At 44.6% G+C, this 26,276-nt stretch overlaps 1 protein-coding gene and 1 long non-coding RNA gene across 3 annotated transcripts in view; one reads left to right on the plus strand and one right to left on the minus strand.

Annotated features, from left to right (window-relative positions):
• LOC104853785 overlaps positions 1 to 26,167 on the plus strand; it is a 54,395-nt gene extending 28,228 nt beyond the window's left edge. The window contains exon 3 of the long non-coding RNA XR_777879.1: positions 26,126 to 26,167. This is a non-coding gene — a long non-coding RNA (uncharacterized LOC104853785). The remainder of the gene's footprint in view (positions 1 to 26,125) is intronic.
• Positions 17,505 to 26,276, minus strand: part of Ctnnd2 (catenin delta 2) — a 376,658-nt gene continuing 367,886 nt past the window's right edge. For both annotated transcript variants that reach the window (XM_010611978.2, XM_010611974.2), the window contains 2 exons: positions 26,179 to 26,252; positions 17,505 to 19,349 (listed from right to left, as the gene is read on the minus strand). In XM_010611978.2, coding sequence (XP_010610280.1) covers positions 19,089 to 19,349; positions 26,179 to 26,252 — 335 coding nt within the window. In that variant the 3' untranslated portion in view covers positions 17,505 to 19,088. The remainder of the gene's footprint in view (positions 19,350 to 26,178; positions 26,253 to 26,276) is intronic.

Here is a 26,276-nt window from a genome sequence, read left to right on the forward strand (position 1 = left end):
TTTTTTTTTTTTTTTTTTTTTGGTACCGGGGATCAAACTTGGGTCCTTGTGCTTGCGAGGCAGGCAGCGGAACCACTGAGCTAAATCCCCTGCCCAGCATGTGTTTTTACCAAATTTTCCTAACCCAGTTTATCCAGGTGTTGATGTGCTTGTAAACTTTCCTTTGCTTTTATTTACCCCACCTTTTGCCACCACAGCGGAGCTCTGGCTCCCTTATACTGTGTTACATTCTTTGAGAACAGCCACCTTTCTTTTGACTTCTTTGTGCTAACCTAATATCCGTGGGAAATGACCAGTGGATGTAGAGCGAATGATACGTTTATTGCTTCCAGTTTATCATCACAATGAGCTCTTCAAAGATTCCAGTTCTTCTGCTTGCTGTTGCTTTTTCGGAACCTGAGGAAATTAGAAAATCACATTCTAAGATATGCTGGTTTGTGTGAATATCCAAAGAGAGTTTTCTCTTAATCCTATAAGGCATGTATGCAAATTTTACTAATTACTGGAAAGTTTTCTTTCCCTGTGGATATATTAAAAAAAAAACTGCACAGCATTGCCTTTCAGGATTGAAATCCACAGTTTTTATAGACATGGATAACTGAGCTGGAAGTCCATCTCACTTTAAAGGTAGCTCCCTCCATTTCAGAAAATTTCACCTTTACAGATATTTAACCCAAACAATTGGGTTAAATAAAATTTGAAGTAGATGTACAAATATGATTGCCACTACCAGTGTATTCTGACATTCTTTTTGTAAATTATTCATTCATTAAACAGGCATGCATGGGAAACAGGTCTAGTGGCCCCAGAGAGAATGGTCTGTATGAGCCGCCTTCTTGCTGCTATAACAAGCTCTGCAGACTAAATGTCTCGAAACACTGTGATTACAGTTCTGCAGCTCAGAAGTCTGTAGTGTCTCACACAGATTCTATCTGATAACACACACACATGCCTTTCCTAGTTTCCAGAAGCCAACAATATTTCTGAGCTCATGATCCCTGTCAGCCAACAATCCAGCACTGCCACCTCTGATTCCATCATCACATCTCTGACTCTGCCCCTCTTGACCCTTGTGATCACATTTGGCCCATTTGGGGTGTCCAGGTTAATCTCCCCTTCTCAAGTTCTTACTCTGAATCATAAAGGCATGCAAGCTCACACATTTTCATGGTTTTAGGGATTAAGATGTGAGCATCTCTGAGGCTCCCTCTTTCACCCTGAGTGTCCTTGGGACAGGTGTCCAACTGGAAGAGGTCCCCTGAGGGTCAGTGAACTGTGCTCAGAAGGGTCTGACTTTGTCTCCTTTCCTCCACTTCTGTCAGCAGTGGTCTATATATCTTCATTTCTCTCCTTCCCTTTCCACTTGCACGCGCCTTGTTTGTTGTGGCTTTGAAAGGATCAAAGCAGGAGTAATGATTATGTACCTTGAACACATCAAGGGAATATATAGCCTATGTGCATAACACGAACTCTCAGTTCTTGCTGAGTTATGAGCCAAGATAGGGGAGGATGCCTAGGATCCTGGAAGCCTGTAGAATGCCCCATTGAGCTCTCAGCGGCAGGTGTGAGAAGTAGCCCAGTGCTATGACTCCATTGCAGTCCCAGAGCAAATGCATTTTACTGATTTTTATGTTTAAAAGTCTCATCTACTCAAGTAGCATGTTTGATGTTACAGTTATGACTGAAATAAGCTAAAACTCTAACAGGCCAAACAGGTCCTCCAAGGTACAGAAAAAGTTGTGGCAAGACAAGTAACTGTCTACAAGTTTACACATTTATTGACTTTTCCATCAGCCTCTTTGCTTTTCCTGGCTTTTAGTGAACAGTGCAAGTGTCCCCATTCCATTTAGGGATGGTTGTTTTAAAACTCATAGAATGGCCTGGTGCCAGGAAAATTTCTTCTCACAATGTTTATTTGAAGATGTGAAGGAGAAAGATTGTTGTGAATAATTAAAAATACTTTAACTAAAAGTCAAGGGAATCTTTTCCCATTACTGGTCATTTTTATAGAGTAAAAACGACTTCATTCATCTATTATTTCAAAGATTGTTCTAAGCACAATGGTGAAGTATTTCTCCACCTTCCCTTTCCTGTTTTTCATTTCTTTGGCTCGCTTTTTTTTCCCACGTCTATCCTCACCTCCTACCCCACTTCTCCAGGAGCCCAGGGCTGTCATGCAGACGCTACATCTCCAGCCCCTCAGCCCCCCATGTGGAGCCTCACCTGGACTTACCTCCTTGCTGTTCCCTTCCCTTCCAGCATTTTTCATGATGCTTCAGAAAAAGATCTTTTCTTGAGAGCAGCATCAACAGGTTCCTGCCAGTTTTCCTCGTCTGATAACCTGACCTGATAACCTGTTTCTTGCAAGGGTACTTTGCTCTGTTTTCCTCTCTGGGACAGCTGGAATTGCAGTGCTCTAACTAGAATTTCCTGAGGTGAATACTTTAGAACACATTCCTTAGACTGTTAGCAGTTGCCACATGAAGGATATGTTCTAGTTGTCAAATAAGCCTGATAATTTATAATGTGTAAAAACGATATTTAGCCAAATAACTTGTCTGATGTCATTTGACATGGTACTCCTCATCATGTAGTCTGTAGAACTAGGGTACCTGAGAGCACATTTGGAAGAAAGGATCTTCAAAGAAGAGCTGTCTCCCTCAGTGATGAGCGGTGTGTGTTGGGGACAGACAATGCCAAGTGAAGTGTAAAAGCTACTGCTGGTGTATGAGTAGAAGGCTTTCAAAAGCAAGGGTTAGAAAACTTGTTCTCAGCAGAGGAAGGGAAAACTACTGTCAAGAGCATTTCTACATAAACTTGGAGGAAGATCATTTCATAATTAAAGTATGACTAAAGCTGTCTAAGGCTCAGTGTCACCTTGCCTGAGAGGTGGCTACGGTGTGTGGCAACATAACTCTGTTTGGCCTCCGGTCACAGCTGAAGCCTCAAGGGTCTTGTGATGCTGTGGGGTCCAACAGCAAGATGGCATCAGCTGAGCACACCCTGGTACTTTGAGAAATGAGTAGCAGTGCAAAAAGAAAAAGGTCTCACCTGGGCAGGGACTAATTCCTTATCAAACTGAACTCATCCCATGCACCATGGTACAAAACCACTCCATCCAGTCCTCCACAACAGAAGAACCTTGTGACTGAAGATCTTCATCAGCTTCTTATGTGCTTTGACCGCTGCTCCCTAAGTCACTCCCTCCACTACTGTGTATAGCCAGTAAACTATGGCCAGCTCGGAGAGTCTTTGTCTTTGCCCACACTCTGAGGCACTGACCTCCTGGCTGTCCATATACTTTGAAATTATGCAAGTCTCTGTTGTCTTTTTTCTCTTTATCCCTCACTGTCCCCCCGTCTAGGTAGCCAGAGGATTGATCACCCTCTGATAAACTATGGATTCATTTATTGAAAAGTGAGAATGAGTTGCTTTAGATGAGTCTTGGTCTTTCAATAAGAAGAGTTAGGAAAGTTGACTCAAATCCAAGCAAAATAAACCAAAACACAACAGTTCAACAGGCATTGGCTCATTTACTAAAAACTGGAGGTGAGGATTGGTCCACACATTTTACCCTAGCCATTGGTGCATCATGTTTCTTTTACCTGGCTCTGACTTCTGCCTCCTTAGTTTCATTCTTAAGACTCCACATGGTGGTCTTTGCTAGCTCCTGGCTTGTCTCTTTTTTATTCCTAAGGAAAAGTTAGAGCTCTTTGCATTTCATTGATTCTGGTAGGATGACATGATCCTCTCTGAACCAATCACAGTGACCAGGGAGATACCATATTGATTAAATCTGGAGGAAGGGCCTATTCTACCCATGCACATGGTCAGAGAAAAATCTTGGCACAATTACCAGAAGCAAGTGTGCTGGTGCTTAGTGGTAGACAATAAATGTGCGCTGCAGCTGAGAAGGAAACATCAGGCAGCATGTGTCTTGGTCTCTAAGTATTTGAAGCAATTCAGTTTTATAGCTGAGTACAAAGTTGTTACCAAAAATTCTCCCTGTGGATTAGCAAGTTAATGCAGTTATTACAGAAAATAGACAAGGAAAAATGACATGAGTGAAGGTTACCCTTGGCAAATATGAACAATCAAAATGCACCTCATGAAGTGTGAACCAGTGCTCTGCTCCTTAGTGGGTTGATTTCCATAAGGGTAGGGACTCCCAATGAGCCAAAAGCTTGGTGCAGAAGAGTTGGGTAGAAGATTATTGTGCACTGAATCAATATATCTGCAGAAGTCACTGAAGGGATGATCAGTTTTTAGTGCATGTCCTGAAATGTTTGGAAAACTCTCATATCCAGTCCAAACATGAACTATTTTGGATCACACTCTGCTCACAGAGGAAATTGGTACTTGAATAAATTATTTGGTAATATGTGTGAAGACTGGGTATTGGACTGGGAGAATCTAGGAAAGGGGGACCAAGGGGTGATCCTTTTAGGCTCAGTGAAAGAGGGGTCCTGTCCAGCTGTGTAAGTCTGTTTGTGCTATCTCAAATTACTGTGCACCAGGGTGCTTATGAACTACAAAAGTTTGTGTCCCGCGGTTCTAGAGGTTGGAAGTCCAAGATCAAGGTCCAGCCTGGTCAGGCTCTGATGAAGACTTCTCACTTTAATCTCATGTGGTAGAAGGTGCCGAGAAGACTCTGACTCTATCACCTAACCACCTTCTAAAGGCCCTAACTCCTAATACAGTCATTTTAGATTTCAACGTATGCATTTTGGGGACCACAGACTTTCAGACCACAGCTTCAGCTCATCTTTGTGTAGCTTTCCTCTCTCCTACTTCGGTCATATTAATCCAAGCCCTCTTGGCCTTCCCACACTCTGGGCTGTCTCTTTTCAACTTAGGTTTTCTTTGGGGTTCCCTCCCTACCACAGGTACTGTGGTGTTGAGATCGCATGGCTCAACTTGATATTTTCTTCTACTTGGGCCTCACAGTCCTAGGCAGAGCTTTGTCCAAACCCTTGATGCATAAGATTTATCCAGTTTTCTAGGCAGTTAATGTGGGAGGTGAAACTCAGGTCAGCCCTTTTTGTCTTTACAGCAAATCTGTTGTGTCTGGCTGGGAGGACGGGCCTAAGGAGGTCAGCTGGGATGGACAGGAGAAGCAGGCAAATCTCATTGGCTACCGAGATCTTCACTCAGTCAGACACAGCTTCTCCTGGTCCTCTGATAAACGGCACTGAGTAAATGTGACCTACAGAAAGTTACACATTTACAAAGAAAATGGGAGCTCACCCACTGCCTGTTCCCTATGCTCTTGTAAATACCTCCTTTTTCTCCATGGTCAGCCAGAGTCAGCCACTCATATTTGGAAGACCCATTGTGTAGTTGTGTTACACTGATCTGACAGCAAAATAGGGTATCACTTTAGTAGATAAAGAGAGGTTAAATTTAAACATCGGATTCCAGGTAGGTCAGAGTCCTCACTTACATGCTATCTGTGTGTTGTAGACTCATGTTGAAGACCACATGAAAGCGAAAGCATTAATTATTGTATGTCTTATGTTTGCCCACGGTCGTCTGTAATAATTTTCCATTTGAAATGAAAATCTCCATCTCCGGTCTTGTGATCATTATTGTATATTTTAATAACCTCTGGCAGCACTATATAAATTAGATTTTCTGGACAAGTTTGTAGGTTTTGTCAACATAGATGGACTTTTGTAATCAAGGTATAGTATGTGGTAAGTTGGTAAATGAATTTTTTGCAGAGGAGATTTGGAAAAGGCATCTAGCTTCATGAATTTTAGAACTTTTTGTTCTTTTGCATTCAAAAGCTAAACATGTATCAATATATTTGTAATTCATTCTTTTGAAAGATGAACAGACTTGATATAGTGCAGACACCAGGGACTGTTTTTTTTTTTTTATTTGTTTGATAAATGTGCATCTTTTTAAAGCAGTGTGGGGAACAGTGGCTTGGGGTGGGAATCCTGCTAGACTCCAAGGTGAGTGCTACCTGAGCCAGCTGGTAGGAAGCAGCTCCCAGGAGCTGACTAGATAAGGTGTGAGCATGGGAGGTGTGAGGTGCCGTCTTAGTCGCATGACTTATTGCCTTTTTAACAGAAAATAACTGGCACACTTCTCCTAGCACCAGGCATTCCCTGGTGAGACCTTTATGGACAGGCAAGAAGCTACTCTGTCATGTAAGCCTCAGAAAAAGGGTGAGGGAGAGGGAATGAAAAACTCAACAAGCAAATCAGTGGGTGAACAATAAACATAATTGGGGAGATACTCAACTAGCTGTTTAGCCTTGCAAGACATTTTGAAAATGTTTTGAAACTAGTGTCTAAGTTCAAAAACATAGCAATAAGTAAAAGTTTCACTCAACTTTTTGGTACATGAGAAGTAAAACTAGATTTCAGAGTACAAATTTTCTGGAGAAGATCTTGGAAATCTTACTTTGCCAATGGGGGAAACTAAGTCCCAGGTAAGAAAATGACCTGCCACAAATCCTTTATTATATAGTGAAAGACTTCTATGGATTGAATATTTGTGTCATCCCTAAGTCCATATGTTTGAATACTACTTACCAACATGATGGTATTAAGAGGTAATACATTTAGGAGGTAATTTAGGACATGAGGATAAAGTCCTCATAAGTGCAATTAGAACTGTCGTAGTTTGCTTTCTTTTGCTATCAGGAAATACCCAAGGCTGGGTACTTCCTAAAGAATGGAAGTTCAAGGTTCTGGAGGCTGGGAAGCATGGTGCTGCATCTTTTTGGTGTCTGGTGGAGGCCTTCTTACTGCATCATAATGTGGCGCAGGGCGTCACAAGCAAAGAAAGAGACTGTGCTAGCTGTGTCTTGCTTCCTCTAAATCACTAATGCCATCATGGTTGTCTTACCTTGATAACCTATCCCATCCTAATTATCTATCAAATGTCCCACCTCTGAATATCATCAACATATTAACTTGTGGATTAGCAACAAGTGAAATCTGGGGACACATTCAAACCATCAGAGTGCCCTCATGGAAGATACCCAAGAGAGCTCTTTTCTCCTTTCTACTATGTGAGGAGGACACAGTGAGAACCAGACATGGAATCTGCTGGTGCCTTTGTCTTGGACTGTCCAACCTCTAGAATTGTGAGAAATAGATGTACATTGTACAAGCCAACCAGTATGTATATAGCAGTCCAAACAGACTAACTAGAGCATTTAGTTTAGAAGTCCACTTCAAAAGACAGAGGGCCGAGACAAGACTGAGATGCTATTACATGTATGATGTGGCCATTGTTGCCAGTAAAAATCTGGGGATATGTACAAGATATGGGCCACTGGGCTTCTCCATGCTATAAATGGAAAGTTGAGCAGCATTCTCTGCCTATAAAGTATTTGGCTCAGAAATATTGCTTGGGCTTCTGTGCCCCTGCCTAGATACTTTTCTAGTGAATGTGGACAGGAATGAAGTCCTACAGTGATAGGCTTGTTGTGCTGATGCTACCTCAACCCTCAACCAAGGTGCAGAAAGTCAGGGTTGATCCAAGATGAAATATAGTTGTGAAAAGAGCAAATGACAGATGGGCCTGTAGCACCAGCACACTGGGAGGCTCAGGCAGGAAGATCCCAAGTTTGAGCCCAGTTTGGGCAATTCAGTGCCTTAGCCAGGGCTTGTCTCAAAATAAAACAAAGAGCTGGGAATGTAGCTCAGTGTGAAGAAACTATTTCAGTCCCCAACACTAAAAGAAATGCATAGGTGTAAGAAGAGAGAGGCCTGATAATAGTAATTCATATCTGCAAAAACAAAAACAAATAGAACTCTCTGAATCTAAAAAGATCTAGATATTTAGTTGATTAAAGCTTAGGATGCATTTAGAGTCTGATGTAACAATTGAAGGAACTAAAAAAAAGTTGAATGAACTAAAAAAAAGTTGAATGAATTAATCAGGCTTAGGGTCTGAGACCTGGTGAAAGAGACTTAAAGGGAGTAGAGATACAAGTTCAATATAGGAGGAAACTTTCTTGTCATTTATGCTATTGATTAAGCTGACTTAACTTGGTGTGCATCCCTGAGAGTTTATGAGCAGCTGGGTGAACATCTGTCAAGGGTGTGGTAGACTTGCTTCTTCTTTGGGTCAGGTGGCCCCAAGCTCCCACCTAATTCGAGGGTAAGAGTCCCAAGTGTAGTGTTATTCTCCCAGTCCCACTACTTGCTCTGTGACCTTCCATGATTCGTGTCACCCGAGGCTCTCTTTTCTTGGCTGTAAGACCAGGAAGATCAAATAGACCTCTCATGAATTGTTTTAAAAAATTAATTGTAAAATGCACAGCACAGTTTATAGAATAGTATCTGGCACATGTTAATTCTTTAAAGAAATGTTTGTGTTTTCAGAGCTCCTGGTTTTTCCATCTGTGAGAGCTCATTCGGGGGTAGGCATATGACCTCGTAACAGCTAATGAGGTACCCTGAGAATTGTGCCAAAGTTCCTTGGAGTTACCCTTGCTTAATGGATTTAAAGATGAGGGGACAAATTTCCTGGAGATGTTGTTACATCAGAACTCAGATTAAAATCAGGACAGCTGGAGATGGAGTTGAGCGCTAAAGAGAAGCAAGCCCAGAATGACGCTGATCCTTAAATCCAGCTGAGCCTAAAGCTTAATGAGTTCTAGACTTTTCATTTACGTGTGTCAACTAATTCCATTTTGTTTCCTGCGGTCTGGGTCAGGATTTTGTTCACATGCAACAAAAGAATGGTGACAGATGCAGTCCCTGAGAGAAACACTCTCCTATCCTTAGAGTTTTATTGCCATTGTTTTATGTGACACCCAACCTGGCATCTCCTTTTCCTTTTTTCCATGCACAGAGCCACAGCTTTTCTTAATTATGAACCTTTTCTTAGAGTCCAGGACATCTGGCTTTGGTATATCATGGACCTGTTGACCTGAAAAGTCCACTTGATATTTTTGGCTGCTTTCAGCTTAGAGACAGAATTTTGCAGACCACAGCTGCATCTTATTCAGCTCTCCTATGATGTGCCAAAAGTTTAACCAATAATGGATACCTAATGTGTCTTCCAACTGACATCAGCATCTGGCCCCTGGAGGCGGAGGCCAAGGAGGTCCCATGGCCAGCAAAGGTTGGAGCAGGGAGGGGAATGCTGAGACATGCTTAGGCACCAGGCAGATTCATGAGAGTTTCTCTTTCTCTTTTTCTTTTTTTATGTTACATTTAGACTATCACCTACTTGATAATGTCCTGCTCCAACATAGGTTAAGGCTGAGGTGAAATAGTGTTAAGGTCACAGTGCCACCATTGAACAAGGTGATTATTGTCACTGCACTAGCTCTTTCTGACACCCACTGGACTGAGTGACCTCTGAGACGTTTCTGATGAGCTCCAAGGAAGTGGGTGAGTCTCTTGGTGCACAAGAACCCGGAGGCTGGTAGCCAAGCTGCTGGAGGAAGGGCTCTCAGCGTCTGCTGCTTGCCATGGATGTCGGTCTTTCCATGCTGATGTTCTTCCAAGAGGCATCTCCTTCCTGCTAATGTTGTATAGACCCCCTGCAAAAGCAAGAGGGACCCCTCCCCACATGAAATCTGGCTTGGTATCACAGTTGCTGACTCCATTGTGGGAAGTTGTCAGAATCAGAATGGAGTCACTTGGTCAAACTTTAACAGAAAATAAATGAAGCTGAGAATTGAGGGAGACATCATATATTCTTGAAAACAAGAGCTAAAGTTTAACATGAGCTTTCAAGAAAGATTCTGCCAGAGCCATGACCTTGCACAAAGACCACCACAGCCCTACATGGAACCCACTTTTTGCAAAGACATTTGGCTGGCAGCTACTGTGTAATTTGGTCTGATGCTACCCTTGCTGTTGATCCTCCTTGCTGAATATAATTGATTTATAGTGACTTATGTAACCCTTTTCATTTTACCTCTAAAACATCTTCCCTTGACTCCTTGGTTGTGCCCACATGTATTCCCATAGCAGTCCTTATTCCTGAGTGAATTCGTTATCCTTAGAGAATCTCTCTGTTTGTTATTTAAGTTGACAGGAGACCCCAAGAGAATTGGGGAAAAGGTTTATCACTTACATCAGGAACTCCCAAGTGGAACTGGGCAGGTGCAAGCAGGTCTAGGGTTGGCATGGGTAGAGCAGAGAGGTTTGGTTTGGGTCTTTCATGAGTGGCTAAGAGGCAGAACTGGAGAAAAGTTCTTGCCCATGGGAGGTTAAATTTCCCATGCCTGCTGAGGGAGGGGTGAGCTCAGGGTTGTAATAGCCTGTCTGTAGGTAGGGCACGAGGGAAGGCAGGGTGAGAACTGTAAGAAGACACCAGGGAAAGATCAAGAATGAGGTCACACTCTTTACACAAGTAGATAAAACCTTGTCTAACAAAGGATACAGTTTCCTAGGGCTTCTATAACAGACTACCACAAATAAGGTGGCTTCAAATAACAAACATATCTTTTCACAGTTCTGGAGGGCAGAAGTCAGAAATGAAGGCATTGGCAGGGCTTGTCCCTTCAGCAGGATCCAAAGTGGATGTCTGTTCCATGCCTCTTTCCAGATGTTGGTGGCTGCTGGTGACCCTTGGCTTATGTATTGGTTCATGTTTTCCAGAGGAACAGAAGCAATGGAAAACACATGTCTAATTATGCAAGGAGATTCACTAGGTAGACTTACAGGATCACAGGCAGGAGAGATCACTATGGGTGTCTATGTCCTGGAGGGCCAGGGGTTGCAGCAGCTGTTCATCCCAAGAAGATGGAAGCCACAGAACAAGAGGGATCAAGGATGCAGCAGCAGGCAAGGCCTGGAAGCTCCCTGGAGAGTCACTGGTGTGAGTCTGCCCTGGAGGCTGAAGAAACTGGAGGCTGATGTCCAAGGGTAACGGCAGGAAAAGATGCACCCATTCAAGATTACCACAGTTCTTCAACAGTGTGCCACCTGCCCTCTTCTTTCCCTTTATTCCATCCAGGAGGCTACGAGTCTGTGGGTTGGGGTGACCTACAGTGTCTCCAGAGACACCCCACAGGCACATCCAGAATTGTGCTTCATTCATCTCTTAAGCACCGCTTAATCCAGGCATGTGTGGATCCCTGCTTCCAGCTTTACGTGGCCTTCTCTGTGTCTTGGTCTTGTCAGTCTCTTCTAAGGCCATGCTCCTTGGATTTAGAACCCACTGTCATCCAGTATGGCCTCATCTCTTCTCTTGATTACATGCACAGAGACCTGTTATAAATAGGTTGTATCATATTCCTGGCGTGGGGGTGGGGGGATATTCAATTTACGGGCAAAGTGAAAGCACTTCATTGCCACATTTAGAAACGCTGCCTTCCCCCTCACACTTCCCACAGAGGTTTTGCTTCCCCTGAATGAGACTGGAGAGAACTTTCACACATTTTCGGGGTCCTCAGGAAAGACACGACCCTTGAAGAGAACTGAAGCCCAGTGAAACAGTTTGCTCAAAGATGGAGCAGAAGGGGAGCGAAGATGACAAAACCAAAGAGAGCGTAGATGTGGTTGAGTTATGCAGCAGCTACAATGTCCCTCGAAACAAAGTATTGGCCAGTGGTTGTGTTTTACTCTATCCTAGACGTGTGTGTCATAAATGGTTGGATAGTTCATACACAAAAAGCAATGTGCAAAATATCATGGAGAAATTTTCTTAAAGGTTTGGGACTGGAACTCATAAGAGATCATTTACAGCAAAGGAAGAACAAAATATTTGGAGCAGACTGGTGAACAGTCGGGTACAACACTACGAAGGCCTACTACGACAAAGAAAACCAAAAAAGATGCCAACTGTGCCCTAAAGAAAAGGATAGGAAAACAAAACATACGTGCTGTCAGTGTAAGTGATACTTGTGCATGGAACATGCAGGTGTCAATGTGTGAAGACGGCCTTGGGTGTGAGAGTTGAAGCAAAGATTGTTTCTGTGGTGGACTTGCATTTGTTTTACACTGTGAGTCACACAGGTTTTTATTTCTGATGTTATCTTTTAGGTTTTGTAAGCAAGTAAACAAGCTCATGTGAAAATGTTGATGTTTATTCCTAAATTTACAATACATGTTAAGAATGTAATAATTTATTTCATTGATATCTTGTATTCCTGTTAACTACGCATGTACAACATAATAAGAACCTCCTGACAAAAGGGCGAGACCAGCAAGATGCTGAGTATGTCCTACAGAAAGGCCAGGAAAGCAAAATACATGTGCTTTGAGTGTAAGTGATACATGTGTACGGAACGTGCTGTGTCATGTGTGAAGACTGCCTTAGGTGAGGTAATTGAAGCAATGATTATTTTTGTTGTAGAGTTCTGTTGTTGTTTTCATTGCAGTTCATATAGGAATTTATTTCTGTCGTTAGTTTTTCAGGCTTTGTACACCAAAAAGCACTCCATGTTGAAAATTTGGATGCTTTTTTATAGACAAATATTAAAAATTCAATACTTTAGTTTCTGATATTTTTTTCCGTAAAGCACTCATTGTTTAATGTAATAAAATTCATACAATTAAAATTAAAAATTCATCAATAGGAATATTCTAAAGAATAAACGTGGGTATTATACACCCACAACAATGGGCCTTTATCACCAAATTGGCCTTATCCCTTGCTTAGTCATGCCCCAAGCCAAAAAACCTCCAATTTATGTTCAGCTACAAAATTTGCTAGCTCTGTAGATCACTGTACCTGTTCCTTTTATCTCTAAAATAGGGCCAAGTCTACCAGGAGCCTACCTGACAGGCAGCAGGACGAGGGGAACAAGTGTTCCTGCCCTACAAAAGCTGTCACATGAAGGCTAATGTAAGGGCTGCCTTTAAACTGTTGGCATGGGCATGAGCCACACGGCCCTGGTTTGTGGAATCACTCGCTCCATCTGTGATGGCCTCGGGCCAGCCCTGTCCTCACAACCATCCCTGTCCTCTGGCCCTCTCTTCCTCCTCTTCTCTTTTAAGTGGATGCTCTATCCATGCCTACTTTCCAACTCTCAACCCAAAGGAACAAAGCCTAACTCTACTCCTCTAGTTTAGAGTCCCAGGTGTATTTCCAACTCCTGACTGCAGGATTCTCCCAGAATTTACCATCAGCACCTGCGACTTCACAGGTCCAGATGGAGTGGGATTTTCTCCCCTGGAAAGGTTCTTACTTCCCACGGACGGACAGGTTTTCTACTGTTGGGCTTCCGCCAACCCAGTCTCACATTTCAGAGGGAGATTTAGGGTTCCACCTCATTCATCAAGTAGTAGCCAAGTGCTGTTGATCTACAGTGGCAATATTTCACACTAGTTTTGCTTGTTTTACCTGCCATTCTCCTAGTTTAGACATTTACGTGCTTTCTGGACCATTGCTTTTTCAAGGTTCCTAGGGCTCACTTGGGGAACTTATGAAAATACTTATTCTGAGGCAGGCAGGCTGGTATGGGAGTTGGCCTTGAGTAAAGTCCTTCAAAATTATTACCACTGCTGAGCTCTCAAAGCATGGCCCCCAGACAAGCAGTGTCAACATCCTTTGGGAGGTAGTTGGAAAATGCCAGTCTCAGAAATGCCCAGTCAGAGGCCCCGTTTGAACAGGCATCTGGGCGATGCTCTGTGGGTGACTGGTGCATGCGAATGTGCGACCCTCTGACGTAGACCTCACCTCCGCAGCCACCCCGTGCACCCTGGGGTCCTTTTAATGATGGAAAACGTTGTCACTGTCATGTGGCCTTCCGTGGCCTCGAATTCTGTCTCCAGGGGATTCTCATTTCTTCTGCTCCTCATGTAAAATGGAAATCATCACGTGCTATTTCCTGACCCTTTTCAGTACTTGCTGCATCTCCTCTAGTCTTCCTTTTTCCAGCAGAGCCTCCATCGGCAGTTTATCCAGTCTTTAAGTTCTAGCCGGACACTGTACTGTGTTCCCCATGTTGTCCAGCCGGGGATGCACCTTTTCCCTCTGGTTCTCACTCAGGGCTGGTACCTTCTGCAGGGATCAGAGCAGTGCTTCTCAACTGCGGCCCACTTTGTTTTCTCTCCAGAGGTGCTTGGCAGTATTGAGACAGTTTTGATCATCACAGCTGCATGTAGGGGTGTGACAGGCGTCAGGCAGGTGCAGGCTAGGGATCCTGGTAAGTGCACAAAACAGCATCTCAACTGTGCCCCTCCAACTTAAAAGAAAAATGATCCAGGCCCCCACTGGCAAAAGTGCAATGGTTGAAAAGCCCTGCAGTTGGGCAGCATGTGTAGCTTCTACTTTCTCTAACAAATTCTTGTCAGCACCACCCTGAAGTTTTATGCCCGTTATTGTAGAACAAAGTACCACAACACAGAAGGTTCTTAACCTTCATTTTACTGAGGACCAGGGCAACCAAGTAGTTAAAAACTTTAAAGATGTGTGATGGACGCTAATACGGTCATTGTTGAAGTTTGTGTTAAATATGAGTTAGTTGTCTTACCGAGGCCCAGATTCCATTTAAACCTCCACTTTCACCTTTTCCTCTTGTGCTAAGTGACTTGGGAGATTTCATTCATCCTCTATAGCCGACAAGACTTCCAGTCAAGGCAAGTTACTTACTAATGAATGGAGGAAGAGACTAAGGCCTGCTGTGTGCCTTGCTGGTCTGGAGCTGGGCGTCTGTGTGAGGGAGCACGAGAGAACTGCAGTGTGGCTTGGGATACACATGGTCCACTGCCTCGAGCTCCCCATCATTCATTATTCATTGTTTATGAGCAAATGGAGGTCCTGCTCTCTTTACCTTTTGAGGTCAGTGACAACCCAGCACAACCCAGCATCTCCTGGCTATTTTACTCTACAGGTTACCGAGCACTGTGTTGCATTGAGGTGAGGCGAGAACTACAAGTTTCTCCTGTCCATTGGGAAGGTTTGTCTTGGTTGTCAACTTGATTGGCTTGAGAGATGTCTGGATTAGTAAGACATCTTTCTGAGTCAGTCTGGTGGGTCACAGTGCTGTGATGCTGAGGACTATATCTGGTCCCTTGCCTCTTCTTCTCTGGCTCTTCCCTTGTTGAAGTTTATGTTAAGTATCATTTCTGTGTATGTTAGATGTCTGCTTCCCTGATGCCATGAGTTGAGCAGCTTTCCTCCACCAGGCTCTGTACTGTGCAGTTTCTGCCAGGGAGCCAGCCCACCATGGACTCGACCTCTGAAACCGTGAACCCAAATAAGCCTTTTCTCCTTTGGGTTATATATGTCAGATATTTTGCACCTGCGAAAACAAACCCAGAAAAGGTGATGAATACACCCACAGAACCCTTCTCTGAGGGGTGCTTTAATGAAGATCCTAGTCTGATCACAGCAAAGAAACTGTTTCTAAGCACCAAACAAGGCCTTTGGGCCCCAGAAACTCTGATCCCTTGTTAAAAATTCACCAGTGTCCTGTGTGAAATCTGTGGAGCAAACTGAACTCAACAATTTCAAGATCTTCTGGGATAATCCAGTACACAGCACAAATTCCGTAACTTCTGAGCAGAGTCTGAGTAGCACCAGGGCCCAACATACAGTGTTAGGGAAATAGCTCCTGGTTTTAGAGAGTTGGGGTTTTTGAGAGAGAGCAGGATTAGTAGGCTGCTGCGAGGATGGAGGTCAGGTTGGTTGCTTGGCATGAGTTTCAGCCCTCTTGTCTGGACCACAGTTTCACAGTGTCCAGAAAATGCTGCTGGTGTCAGCAGGCTCAGGTCCGGGAGGTGGCAGATTTCTAAAACACCACTTGTCCCTTAATTGCTTGGCTTTATCCCCCACTCCTATATCACACAGAGGTTCCAGCCCAGCCTCTGGTCTCGAGGCCAGGGTAGCTGAGGTTAGGTGTCTGTTCACCTTCTCCAGCTGACCATCTGGAGTTTTCGTGTTTGGCTAGGGAGAGACCTTGGCAGCTGGACACTTTTGTACATGGTGTTTTCCTAGTCAGCCAGGCCTCGCTGGGGACACGGTTCCTGGGGACAAGGGGGACAGTACCAACATGAAAGAAGAGTAGCAAGTACAAAGAAACAAGACAGTCCAAATGCACTGAGTGTTTTGGCGCAAGTTGGGTTAAAGAAGCTTTTCACAGTGTACAACTCATGCTAGTGAAACGGGTAATCATTTATCGTCATATTGGATGGTACCAAGCATGATGTGACATCGGTGTCACTCTGTTGTAAACCTGATGTTTTGTTTTCTAAAGCACAATTGTAACGAGGACTGAAGCATTAATGTGTGGCATTGCAACTGAATCGGCCTGAAAAGATTTATTAAAAAATGTGAATATTCATCATACTGGTGTAGTTTAAGTGTTCTTTAATCGGGCCTCAGTGATCACCACTGTTATGTAAAAATGATCCACGATTTCCATAATGATGCCTGGGTTTTACATCTAATTAAGTGCACTGGGTGTATGTATTATTGACCAAAAGGGCTAAACTGAAAAATAATTTTTGAATTCTTTCCCCTTCTGCTCTGAAAAACCACCATTCTCATCTCAGTAGGATGACCCAGGGTCTGGATGCTTTTGTAGACCTAGGAGGCAGCCATGTCCCAGAGGGAATTTTATCAGCACAAGGAGAGCAAAACCAAGAAAGGTTTCTTGCTACCTGGGACTTTTATTCAACACATCCCACCTTTTCTAGCTTACTGACCTTTGCCAAGGGGGCTTCAGCCCATTTTCCAGTTCAGGTAAAGCTTCATTCATCTGTTTATCTACCTGCTGATCATGCTTCTGCCCTCCATCCCTCTATCCCTCTCTCCCTTCCTGCCCATATTCACTTCTTATCAATCTTTTCCCTTTCTCAGTTTACATCCATCCTGTCATCTGCCTATGTGCATGTATATATGAAAATGAAAACGGCCTGGATTGAATAACTACCAGCACTGTAACTGTCCTTTTTCCTCCCCCAACCTCTGATGCCAGAGGCCCCTGGTTGAATTAGTGCAGCCCATCCTTGCACGATGTGCCTCACAGCCAGCAGAGACATCCTTGGTCTTTAAGAGCTGCTAATGTGGGCCGTGCATTGAGACTCCAAATCATAAAGGTCATGGGAAACCCCTGCCGGAGGGCTTTGTTAGCGCAGGCCTCAGTTCCCCTTTGCGGGACTCTGAATGAGGAATGTTTCCTACTGCTCACCTCTGGAGAGGTTAAACTATTAGGTTATGGATAAGCAATGTCTCTCCCACGCTCTGTGACTTCATGAACTTGACAGTTTGATTCTAAGACACAAAGTACAGACACTGCCCTCCCTGCTGCATGTTCATCTCCCCCTAGAGGGGTGAGGTTGTTTCTTCGAGGGAACCCATAAACACGACGTCCTATGGTAAAGCAACAAGGTCCAACTTACACGTAATTCATAGGAAAATTCACACGTTAATTTCTTCCTGCTGCTTCATTCTGGGAGTCAGTTTTTTTACTTCCAAAGATATGCACGAATAAAGTATGCTTTTGTTAAATTTGGAGAAGGAACCATCATCGCTGTTAGCCTTTGAGTGGAATTACCCTACACAGAGTGAAGGGGAGCAAGTTTTAAAGGAAGATGGCAGCCAATTTCTTTTGTTATTTATTTTTTTATTTTTTCCAATAACAGTTAACATTTACTAGGCACCTATGGCCTCAGTCACTTGCATCTAAAGAGCAAAGCTAATTTACCCACAGCCCGTGTTCTTTGAAATGGTTAGCCTTATTTCTTAGCTCTGTTAACCACTAGTCTAACATTAGCTTCAAATTCAGTTTTAATCATCTAGTCCATAATTGTCTACTGCTCCCTGCCACATGAACAAAAGAGTTTGGGGTGAGTAAGGCGAGCAGTTTACATTTTCTGTGGATACTTCAAGTAATTGGCCCCAAAGTGAAATTAGCGAGTCGGCCATGTGGTGTTTGAGGGCATAAAACGTGGAAGGAAATCGACCTGTAGGAAGAGTTGGTATCCAAGAATGTATGAATGCGTGAAAATCCTATGACTTCACTTCAACTGGCCTAAGATCCTGAGTCACTAGATGGTCAGAGGATTTGATACAGTACAAAAGGAACAAACTGATGTACAGTGATACTAAAAACCAAAAACAAAGTTTGTACAGGATGAACAGCAAATGAAAGCGCTTCTATCGAAATAAGATCTCACAAAGGTCTTTTTTGTACATACGTGGACATACGCACACCCACACACGCACAGACGCACAAGCAAGGATGAATGTTTCCTAAGATAGGTCCTTGGAAATAGACATTCTTTGCAAATATGGATGACAGATCAATTGTAATTTATTTTCTTTTAACACTGTATCATCATAAAGAAAACTGGTATAAATGAAAAAATCTATTTCAAATATCTACATCTAAAATTTTAGGCAGTGAAAAAGCACTTTGTTGACAAGGAGTGTGGAATGACGTATGTTAATTGTCAAACTGCTGAATGCCTTGTTTTTAGTTGCCACAAACAAATTCACATATCAGAACGAACAATACTGCTAAATATCCTTTTTTTTCCTGTTTTCTTTTGTGTTAAAACATACTGGGAGAAAGAAAAGAAAAGGAAAACTGGAAATCCATACATCTTTCAAAAGTCTGAAATTGAAGCAATATTTAGAACCATAGATGAGGAAACACGGCGGCATTGGTGTAATATACACAATGCGGTTGTCTTCTTTAATCTGTAATGTACATCAAATACTTTACAACAATGCATTAACAAAAGGCAAGAAACATCTTGCTGTACAGAGGAACCTCAATGCAACTTGAAGCCTAGAGTCACAACGGATGGAGAGGAAACAAAGTGTGAGAAGCCGTCCCCCATGACGTGTGTAAACTCCTCTGTCTTGTGCTTCACCCTAACCTCCACACCCACCACCCTGTCTGTCCCGTCCCCTCCTGGGAGCCACACTCCATATAAAGCACTTTTCATCCTCTACAGCTCAAACTAGAAAGGCGCCGTACATGGTCAGATCTAGGATTGCTTTAGCTTTCTACTCATCTCCGAGTTAACTCTGGAGGCATTTAGCTCTCTAAAATAGCGCTGAAGATCTCCTTACGGGTCATCACAGCCTTCCTATGGGACAGGCTTTGACAAACTAAATCTGCAGAGAAAAAAGAAACAGAAAAAGGAATGTCTCGTGGTAGGCATGCACATGCATGGTTCCTGGTGCGCCCTGTGCCCAGCTGTTCACACCCAGGAGTCGGGGGAGGCCGGGTAGTGGCTCGTTTCATAGTTCAGTTCACTGTAGGGGCGGGCAGCAGAGTAGAAGTCGACGTAGTTGCCGGTGGACTTGAGGCCCAGGTGCATGGTGTACTCACTGGCCGGGGGGCGGTGGTGGACCTGGTCCTCGAAGAAGGACTCATCATAGTTTCTTGTGGAATTTGGAAACGGCTGGTAGGTCTCATAGTCTTTCCTGCTGGGCTCCTGAGGGACAGGCTGTGCGGACACCTGCAGGGAGAAGGGCCACACAAGGTCACCTTCTTCAAAGGCAGACTGTGAAGGGGGTGGTGGTGCATGCCTGTAATCCCAGGACTGGGAGGCTGAGGCAGGAGGATGGCAAGCTGGAGCCAGCCGGGGCAATTTAGAGACTTAATGAGACCTTGTTTCAAAATAAGGAACAGTTAAAAAGGGCTGGGAAGATAGCCCGGTAGGAAGGGGATGGGTTCAATCCCCAAGACTGCAAAAATAACACCCCCTCCTCCACTTAACCCCTCAAACAAAAAGGCAGACCATGAGCCTGCATCGGCCTTCTCCAAATGCTGCCAATGGCCGTGGCCTTTTCTTCTTAATCTTATTTTTGAAGCGTTACACACTTATGGAGTGAAGCGAGATAACCTGACCAAAGTATACAACGTGTCACGTTCGAGTCAGGGTGACTGACATCTCTGTCTCCTGCAGCATCATTTTCTTTGTGCTGGGGACCTTCAAACTTCCCTGTTCTAAGTCTTAATACAACTTACAAGACGCTGTACCATATGGTGCCCACCCGACTGGGCTGCAGAGCACCAGCACTTGCTCCTCCGGGCAGACTGGGTTCCGGTTCCTGTTGTATGACCTCCCTTTCCCCTCCTCCCCTCTACCCGCTGTTCTGTGGTTACCTCTGTGAAATCGACTGTGTAGCTGAGAGCATGCAACACCCATGCCTGGCTTACTCCCTGACACAATGAGCTCTGGTCCTACCTGTGCTGCCGCATATGACAAATGTCCTTTTTGTGGCTGAATAATGTTTTATGGTGTATATAGCACATTATTCTCCTTAGAATTGGCTCCTGAGCCCACATGCTACCATTGTGCATAATATTTTTTATAATCAGTGTGGTAAAATGATGGAAAATTGACCAATTTAGCCATCCTGAAGCATGAAACTCAGTGGCATTAAGCAAGATTGCAGTATTGGGCAATCATCATCACCATCAATTTCCCTAACTTTTTAATCATCTCAAACAGGAAGGAGCCTGCACTTGTTAAACGTAAATCTCCATCTTCCTCCCCACCCTCTGGCAACCTCCATTCTGTCTGTTTTTATGGATTTTCCCCTCTAGGAGTCTCATGCATGTGGAATCATACAGTATTTGCTATTGTGTGCCTGCCTTTTTTCACTCTGCATAATGCCTTCATGGTTTATACATGTCGTAGCATGCATTAGAATTTCCTTCCTTTTCACAGTTGAATAGTACTCCCTTGTATGGACATACCAGCTTTTGTCTATCATTCACCTATGGATGGACATGTGGGTCTCTTCTACCTTTTGGCTGTTGTGAATCACACTGCTAAGGAACATGGGTGTGTCAATGTGCACTTGAGTCCCTGCTTTCCGTTCTCTAGGGTATGTGACTAGCAGTGATACAGAGAGTAATTCTAAGTTTGACCTTCCAAGGAACCACTACGTAGTTTGCCATGATAGTGACACCATTTTTACTAGATAGGTTTTTAAAATTAAAGAGGTATGGATTAGAAGCTGTAGAGTATGAATAGTTTATTGTCATCTGTGCATCTGTTCCGGTGTCACGCCCACACAGGAGTCTCCATACTGGTGCAGAGGGACGTCACCAATGTTTGACCTCCATGTGCACACAGGGCACTGAGGCTCCCCTGGGGTTGGGCCTTTCCATCACACCTTCCTAAGCAGTGCTGGAGGACTACAGTGTTTCCTAACTTGCTCCACATGCGAACGGACTGAACTCCAGGACTCTGTGAGACTAGGAAGCTTCTGACTGGGGAGGTCGTTCTTCAGAACTGCCTCCTCAGTATTTCCAGTTTATGTTTTTGTCCTCTGCCAGCTACTGTCTGATGCCAGAGCCTATGAGAATCAAGGGATTACAGAAGCCTTTGAGATACATGAAGTCAAGAATTAGTTCCCCCTGCTTGAGAGTAAGAATGCTCATGGGCTGATTATATATATGTTAGCATTTGCATCTGGGAGCTGAACCCACTCTTTCCCTTCTGATTGCTTCTGGGTTCCTTGCCAAGTACCAGCCCCCAAAGTGAGCAGAACCTCCCAAGGTGTAGGGTGCAGGGGGCCCCCATAGCAGGGCCACATGAAGCCCTGCTAATGTGCAGTTACTGGGGAGGTGGTCTGGTCTGAATTATGAAACACTGTTAAAGACATACAGTTTGATCACTTTCTAGCAGATTTGGTAATTCTCTATCAATTTAACTCTAGAAATTGGCCTAAGTTAATAAATAATGATTTGCAATTAGCGTGGTATGTGGAAGTGAATGCCTTTAATAGGCCACCCATAATTCTCTCAAGTAAGGGAAACCCATCTTTTATATGTAATTGATTTACACTAACAATCGACCGGTTCTGCAAAGTCGTGCACTTCATCTCAACAGCTGTCCAGTTTGCCCTGCACTTCTAGTTAGCAGTGGACGAATGAGTGAGGCTGCTGTTTCCCATCAAAGTCCAAAAGTCCATAAAGCATAAACCTTTGTCAGCGCAAGAGCCTGGGGATGAGAGGGACACTTGGGGTCAGTCTGAAACATCGGCTCAAGCTGGTCTCTCTGTGTGCATATGTGGGGTGCCGCCTGCTATTTGTTCCTTAAAGGGCTGTTGCTCTGTGGGTGGCTCCACTCTGACACTGGGCTGCTGTCCAAGTGCAGAGCACACAAAGGAAAACATAGACAGGGAAAGAACTAGAACCTGCTATGTTTTAATTTTAGCAAGTACCATATTTATTTGGTTAATCCTCGAGGGCCATGTATGTATATGTATGTTTATGTATCTGTCTTTGTCATCTACCTTCCCTCTTTCTTATTTATCCATCCATCCAACCAACCTTCCTTCCTTCCACCCAACCATCCACCCATCCATCCATCCACCCACCCATTTTCCATTTATTGGTGAAAAAATTAAGCTCTGAGTAGTTAAGCAGTTTCTTCTGGACACCATCGTGAGTGGTGCTTCAGAGACGGAATTAGAGAATGTGTGTGGCTGATCCTAAGGTCCATGTTGTCTTTTCAACATTAACACAACCATGGTGGCTAAGCTTGGAGTACGGTCCTATGCTTGGAGTGCAGTCAACTGACTGCAGGCTCTATGATAAGAAAGGAGTTCTGTGGGTAAAGGAGACCAAAAGGAGGTGTGCTTCTTTGTGCTGGTCTCTGTGGCCAGAGGATGCAGTGTCAAAGGCAGGAAGGTCCCAGGGAAATCACTCACAGGACTATGGCTCTAGAGTGGCTGCTGGTTTTATTTTTTTGGACTTGTTTCACAATTTTTACTGTTATCATCGTGTCTCTGGCTGGTGCATGTTTTGGAGTTGGGAATAATCTTACTACACAAATCCCTTACCTTCTTCCTCTACAGTGTGTACAGGAAGTCACATCAACTGCTCCTGAGGTCTAGTGCCCCCGCCCGAGTGCATGCGGAACATATCACCCAGTGTGATGACTGGCGTGGCCGCGGTTGCAGGGACTGAATTTGCTCACCCATCTGGTGATGTGAGTGTCAGCTGGTGGAACACATCCACAGTGCTTAATGCTGGCTGCAGTTTATATATTTCTCTAAGGGAATATCTGAAAGCATTCAAAAGTTGGCAGATGAAGTGCCCCCAAATATAAGCCCTCCCCATAGCATAGCTAAAAATAGATGCATTTAAAAAATACTGCACAGTTTGCATAAAGCAGATTTCTATGAAGGAAGTAGAATGATGTTCCTGTGCAGCACTGGGTATTTCTAGATTTTGGATGACAGCTGGGATCTAGAGAAGCTCTGGTCTTCCAGGAGCCTGAGCCAGTCGCTGGCTTCACCTTTAGGCAGCCTTCTTTCCAGGAAGGGGAAGGATGACCAGCAGCACATGTGGGGTAGTGGGGCCCACACTGTGCTTGTCCTGTGTCCCTGTTTCCTTGAAGTTACCTTTGTTGAAATTTTTCCTTAATAGTAGAATGTTTAATCTAAATTCTGAAGGATCGATCCAAGACTTTCCAACTCCTTTAGCGCATGAATAGAAGACTTCCTCGTATGACTTCCCACCAAGTTTGCCAGTGCAGTGGGTTGGATATGGTTGTCTCCCAAAGGTCCCTGTGCTGGAAGCTTGGTCCCCTGGGTGTGTGGTCCAGGTGCTGGACCTTTAAGGTTGGATCACAGCAGCACTGCCCTGTAAGGGATAATGTTGGTCTTGCTGAAGTGAATCTGTTCTGATGAGAATGGGTCTTTCTAAATTGGGACGGCCCTACATGCTTGGCCTGTTGTGATTTCCAAGGAAATTGTTATTTGAGTGGGAAACAACTTCTCTTTGGTGGATATTTGAAAATATTGCTTGATTTTAGAATAGGGTGAACAGCCCAGCTGCTCACACTCCTTTGCTGGTACCCATGAGGAGTTATCAATGACACCAGACACGGCCACAGGACTCAGCTCAGCCCAGGGCCTGCCACGTGCTAGCAAGGATGCAGAACTTGTCCTAATCCTGTGTGTGCTTCCACGGCCTTCTCAGACTTCACTGAGTACAGTCTGAGAAGGCTGGGGAAAAGTGATGCTAGGCTGAGCTCACTCTTGTGTCTGGAAAAGCATCTCAATGCACTGATTCTCATTTGAGTAACTGCTCAGAATATTCGTAAGAATGTGCCCCCCTCAGAGCCATTGTGGTCTGTCCTCTAAATCGAGACGGGAGGCAGCTTCTTGGAACCCACTGTGACCTTCCTGTGAGATGCCAAGGACCTCTGGGCCACACCAGTATATGTTTTCGTTGCCAAGGTAGCAGGATTTCCTGGAGATGAAAGCTGCTATGGAGTACACTGACTGCTGATGGCCTTCTCACTGCCTGGGGGAACTAAAGACTAATCTTACACTCTTGGATGCAGAAGTACATCCTGACAGTTCCCTTGCAGAGCTGGGACAGTTTTCTCACTGTACTTATAGAATGTCATGGTATTTGCCACCAGAAAAACGGTTGATGTCCATAAAGGGAACTGGCATTTCCAATACATCTGTGACTACTTTTCTTTATGTTTAGGTGGGCATGTTGGCATATAAATAGTTGGGGGCCACTCTGGTGACCTCCTGTCTAGGGCTCATGACCCAGTTTATTTATTCATCGGCTTCTCTGCTTTTAGTAGACCAGAACTGAGGGGTGGCTGATTAGCTGTTAGCGACCTGTCAAGCAGGCCATGGGGCCTTGGTTTTACCAGGGGGTCACAAACACCGGATGTCATCCAGAGTGGCTAAATATGGGATGGAAAATGAAAGGTAAGGTAAGAGGCTAACTCCTTTACTGATGGTCACATCTCCTGTGGATGGTTGCTTACAGGAGAACATAATTTAAGGTCTAAGGGACAGTTCAGTGATCTCCGTTGAAAATGATTCCGCACGGACACAGGACATTGCCAGCTGCCAGAGTGGGGCAGCGGCTGTCCGGCAGGGTGCGGTGGTGCCATCCCAGACACTCACTTCCTTTGCATGCTTCTTTTCCTCTGGTTCTTCTGGTTAGGTAAATTGCTTTCCAATTTATCTTCCCAGCCTAACTTTCCTAAAGTATGGTGCCAGTAGAAGACACCCTTGGAAGCTGGTCTAGAGGGCTATGTGGTGCTAGGAGCAGCCACACTTGCTGGGATGCCCACCTTGCAAATGGGAGGAAGACAAGGTTCTTGAGGCAGAGGCTGTGCCTCTTTGCTTTTCTACTTTCCACGGAACCACAGAAAGAATGAGTCTTCAGTGAATGGTGAACAAAACATACACACACAAACGAACGCACCCCTCCTACCCCGACCCCCAGATTGGTTCTTCAAGTGCTGTTGAATGCTCCTCAAGTCTGAACAAGGCACGGATCACTGGGTAGCTCTGTTAATATGCAGCTCTGCTGTAAGAGAGCTGGATGGGCGAGTGTAGGGGTTCTGGGAGCCTCCTGTGCTTGTATGGACAGTGCCGGTTCCCAGGTCAGACTCTGAGGGGCACTAATAGCAGTAGCAGCAGCAGCAAGCGCACTCAGGGTATTCTACTTAGTTGTTTATATGGACTTGATGTGCCCATGTTTTTGGTACCCTCTGCGGATAATGAATGCTTTCTTCCCAATCAGAGTTGGCAGTGTAATAGGAGCTGCTCATTACCTGCCCAGAAATTCGGCAATTGCTTTCTTGGGTCTGGCGCCTTTACACTTGGCTATTTGGGTTGTGTTTTCAGCTCCACACCTGTATCAGTCCATTTTTCATCATTACAACTAAACACCAGAGATTAGGTAGCTCTCTAAGGAGAGAGGTCTAAGTATACCATGGTTCTGGAGAGTCAGGGGTGTGGTGCTGGCACTGGCTTGGATGTGGTGAGGACCTTGCGGCAGGCGGCACTCAGCTATGTAAGGCAGAGGTCATGTGGCATGAAGTGGAGTGTGGGAAGGGGTCCTAAGGGAGCTACCTCAGTGTCCCCCAGAACTGCTCTGACCACTCATAAGGGTCCCACTGACCTCCCCTGAGGCCCCACTTCTTAAAGGTCCCGCAACCTCGGCACTGGAGTCTGAGGCCGAGCCTCCGCTGTGTGAATGCTCGAAGGACAAAGCACATTCAGACCCCACAGCAGCGTGGTAGAGGAGAACTTGCTTCCGCCACAGGTTCAGGTCTCAAGTCGCGGGGAAATCCCAGGTTGGGTGGGAATTTAAGGCTGTTCTAGGACTGCGACCATACCACCCACAGCCGGTGGGCTGCGACAAACATGAGCCCAGAGCCTCAGGGGACGTTTGTTCTCAGTTCTGGATGAACATTAGATAAAAGTTAATCTCTTTTTTTTAAAATGCTAGGTCATCTCACCAGTTCGAAAAAAGAACACAGACGTAAGTTGCCATTCCTTTACCTGGTTGTGTTTGACGTCTTCCGCGGGCGCACCATATGAATTCCTGTACAAAGTGGAAATTCCAGTGTTTTGAGCTGAAAGCAAAGGAAAGCAAAAGA

Source organism: Fukomys damarensis, unplaced genomic scaffold, assembly GCF_012274545.1.
Source record: "Fukomys damarensis isolate Sample0158 unplaced genomic scaffold, DMR_v1.0_HiC HiC_scaffold_1, whole genome shotgun sequence".
Taxonomy (NCBI): domain Eukaryota; kingdom Metazoa; phylum Chordata; class Mammalia; order Rodentia; family Bathyergidae; genus Fukomys; species Fukomys damarensis.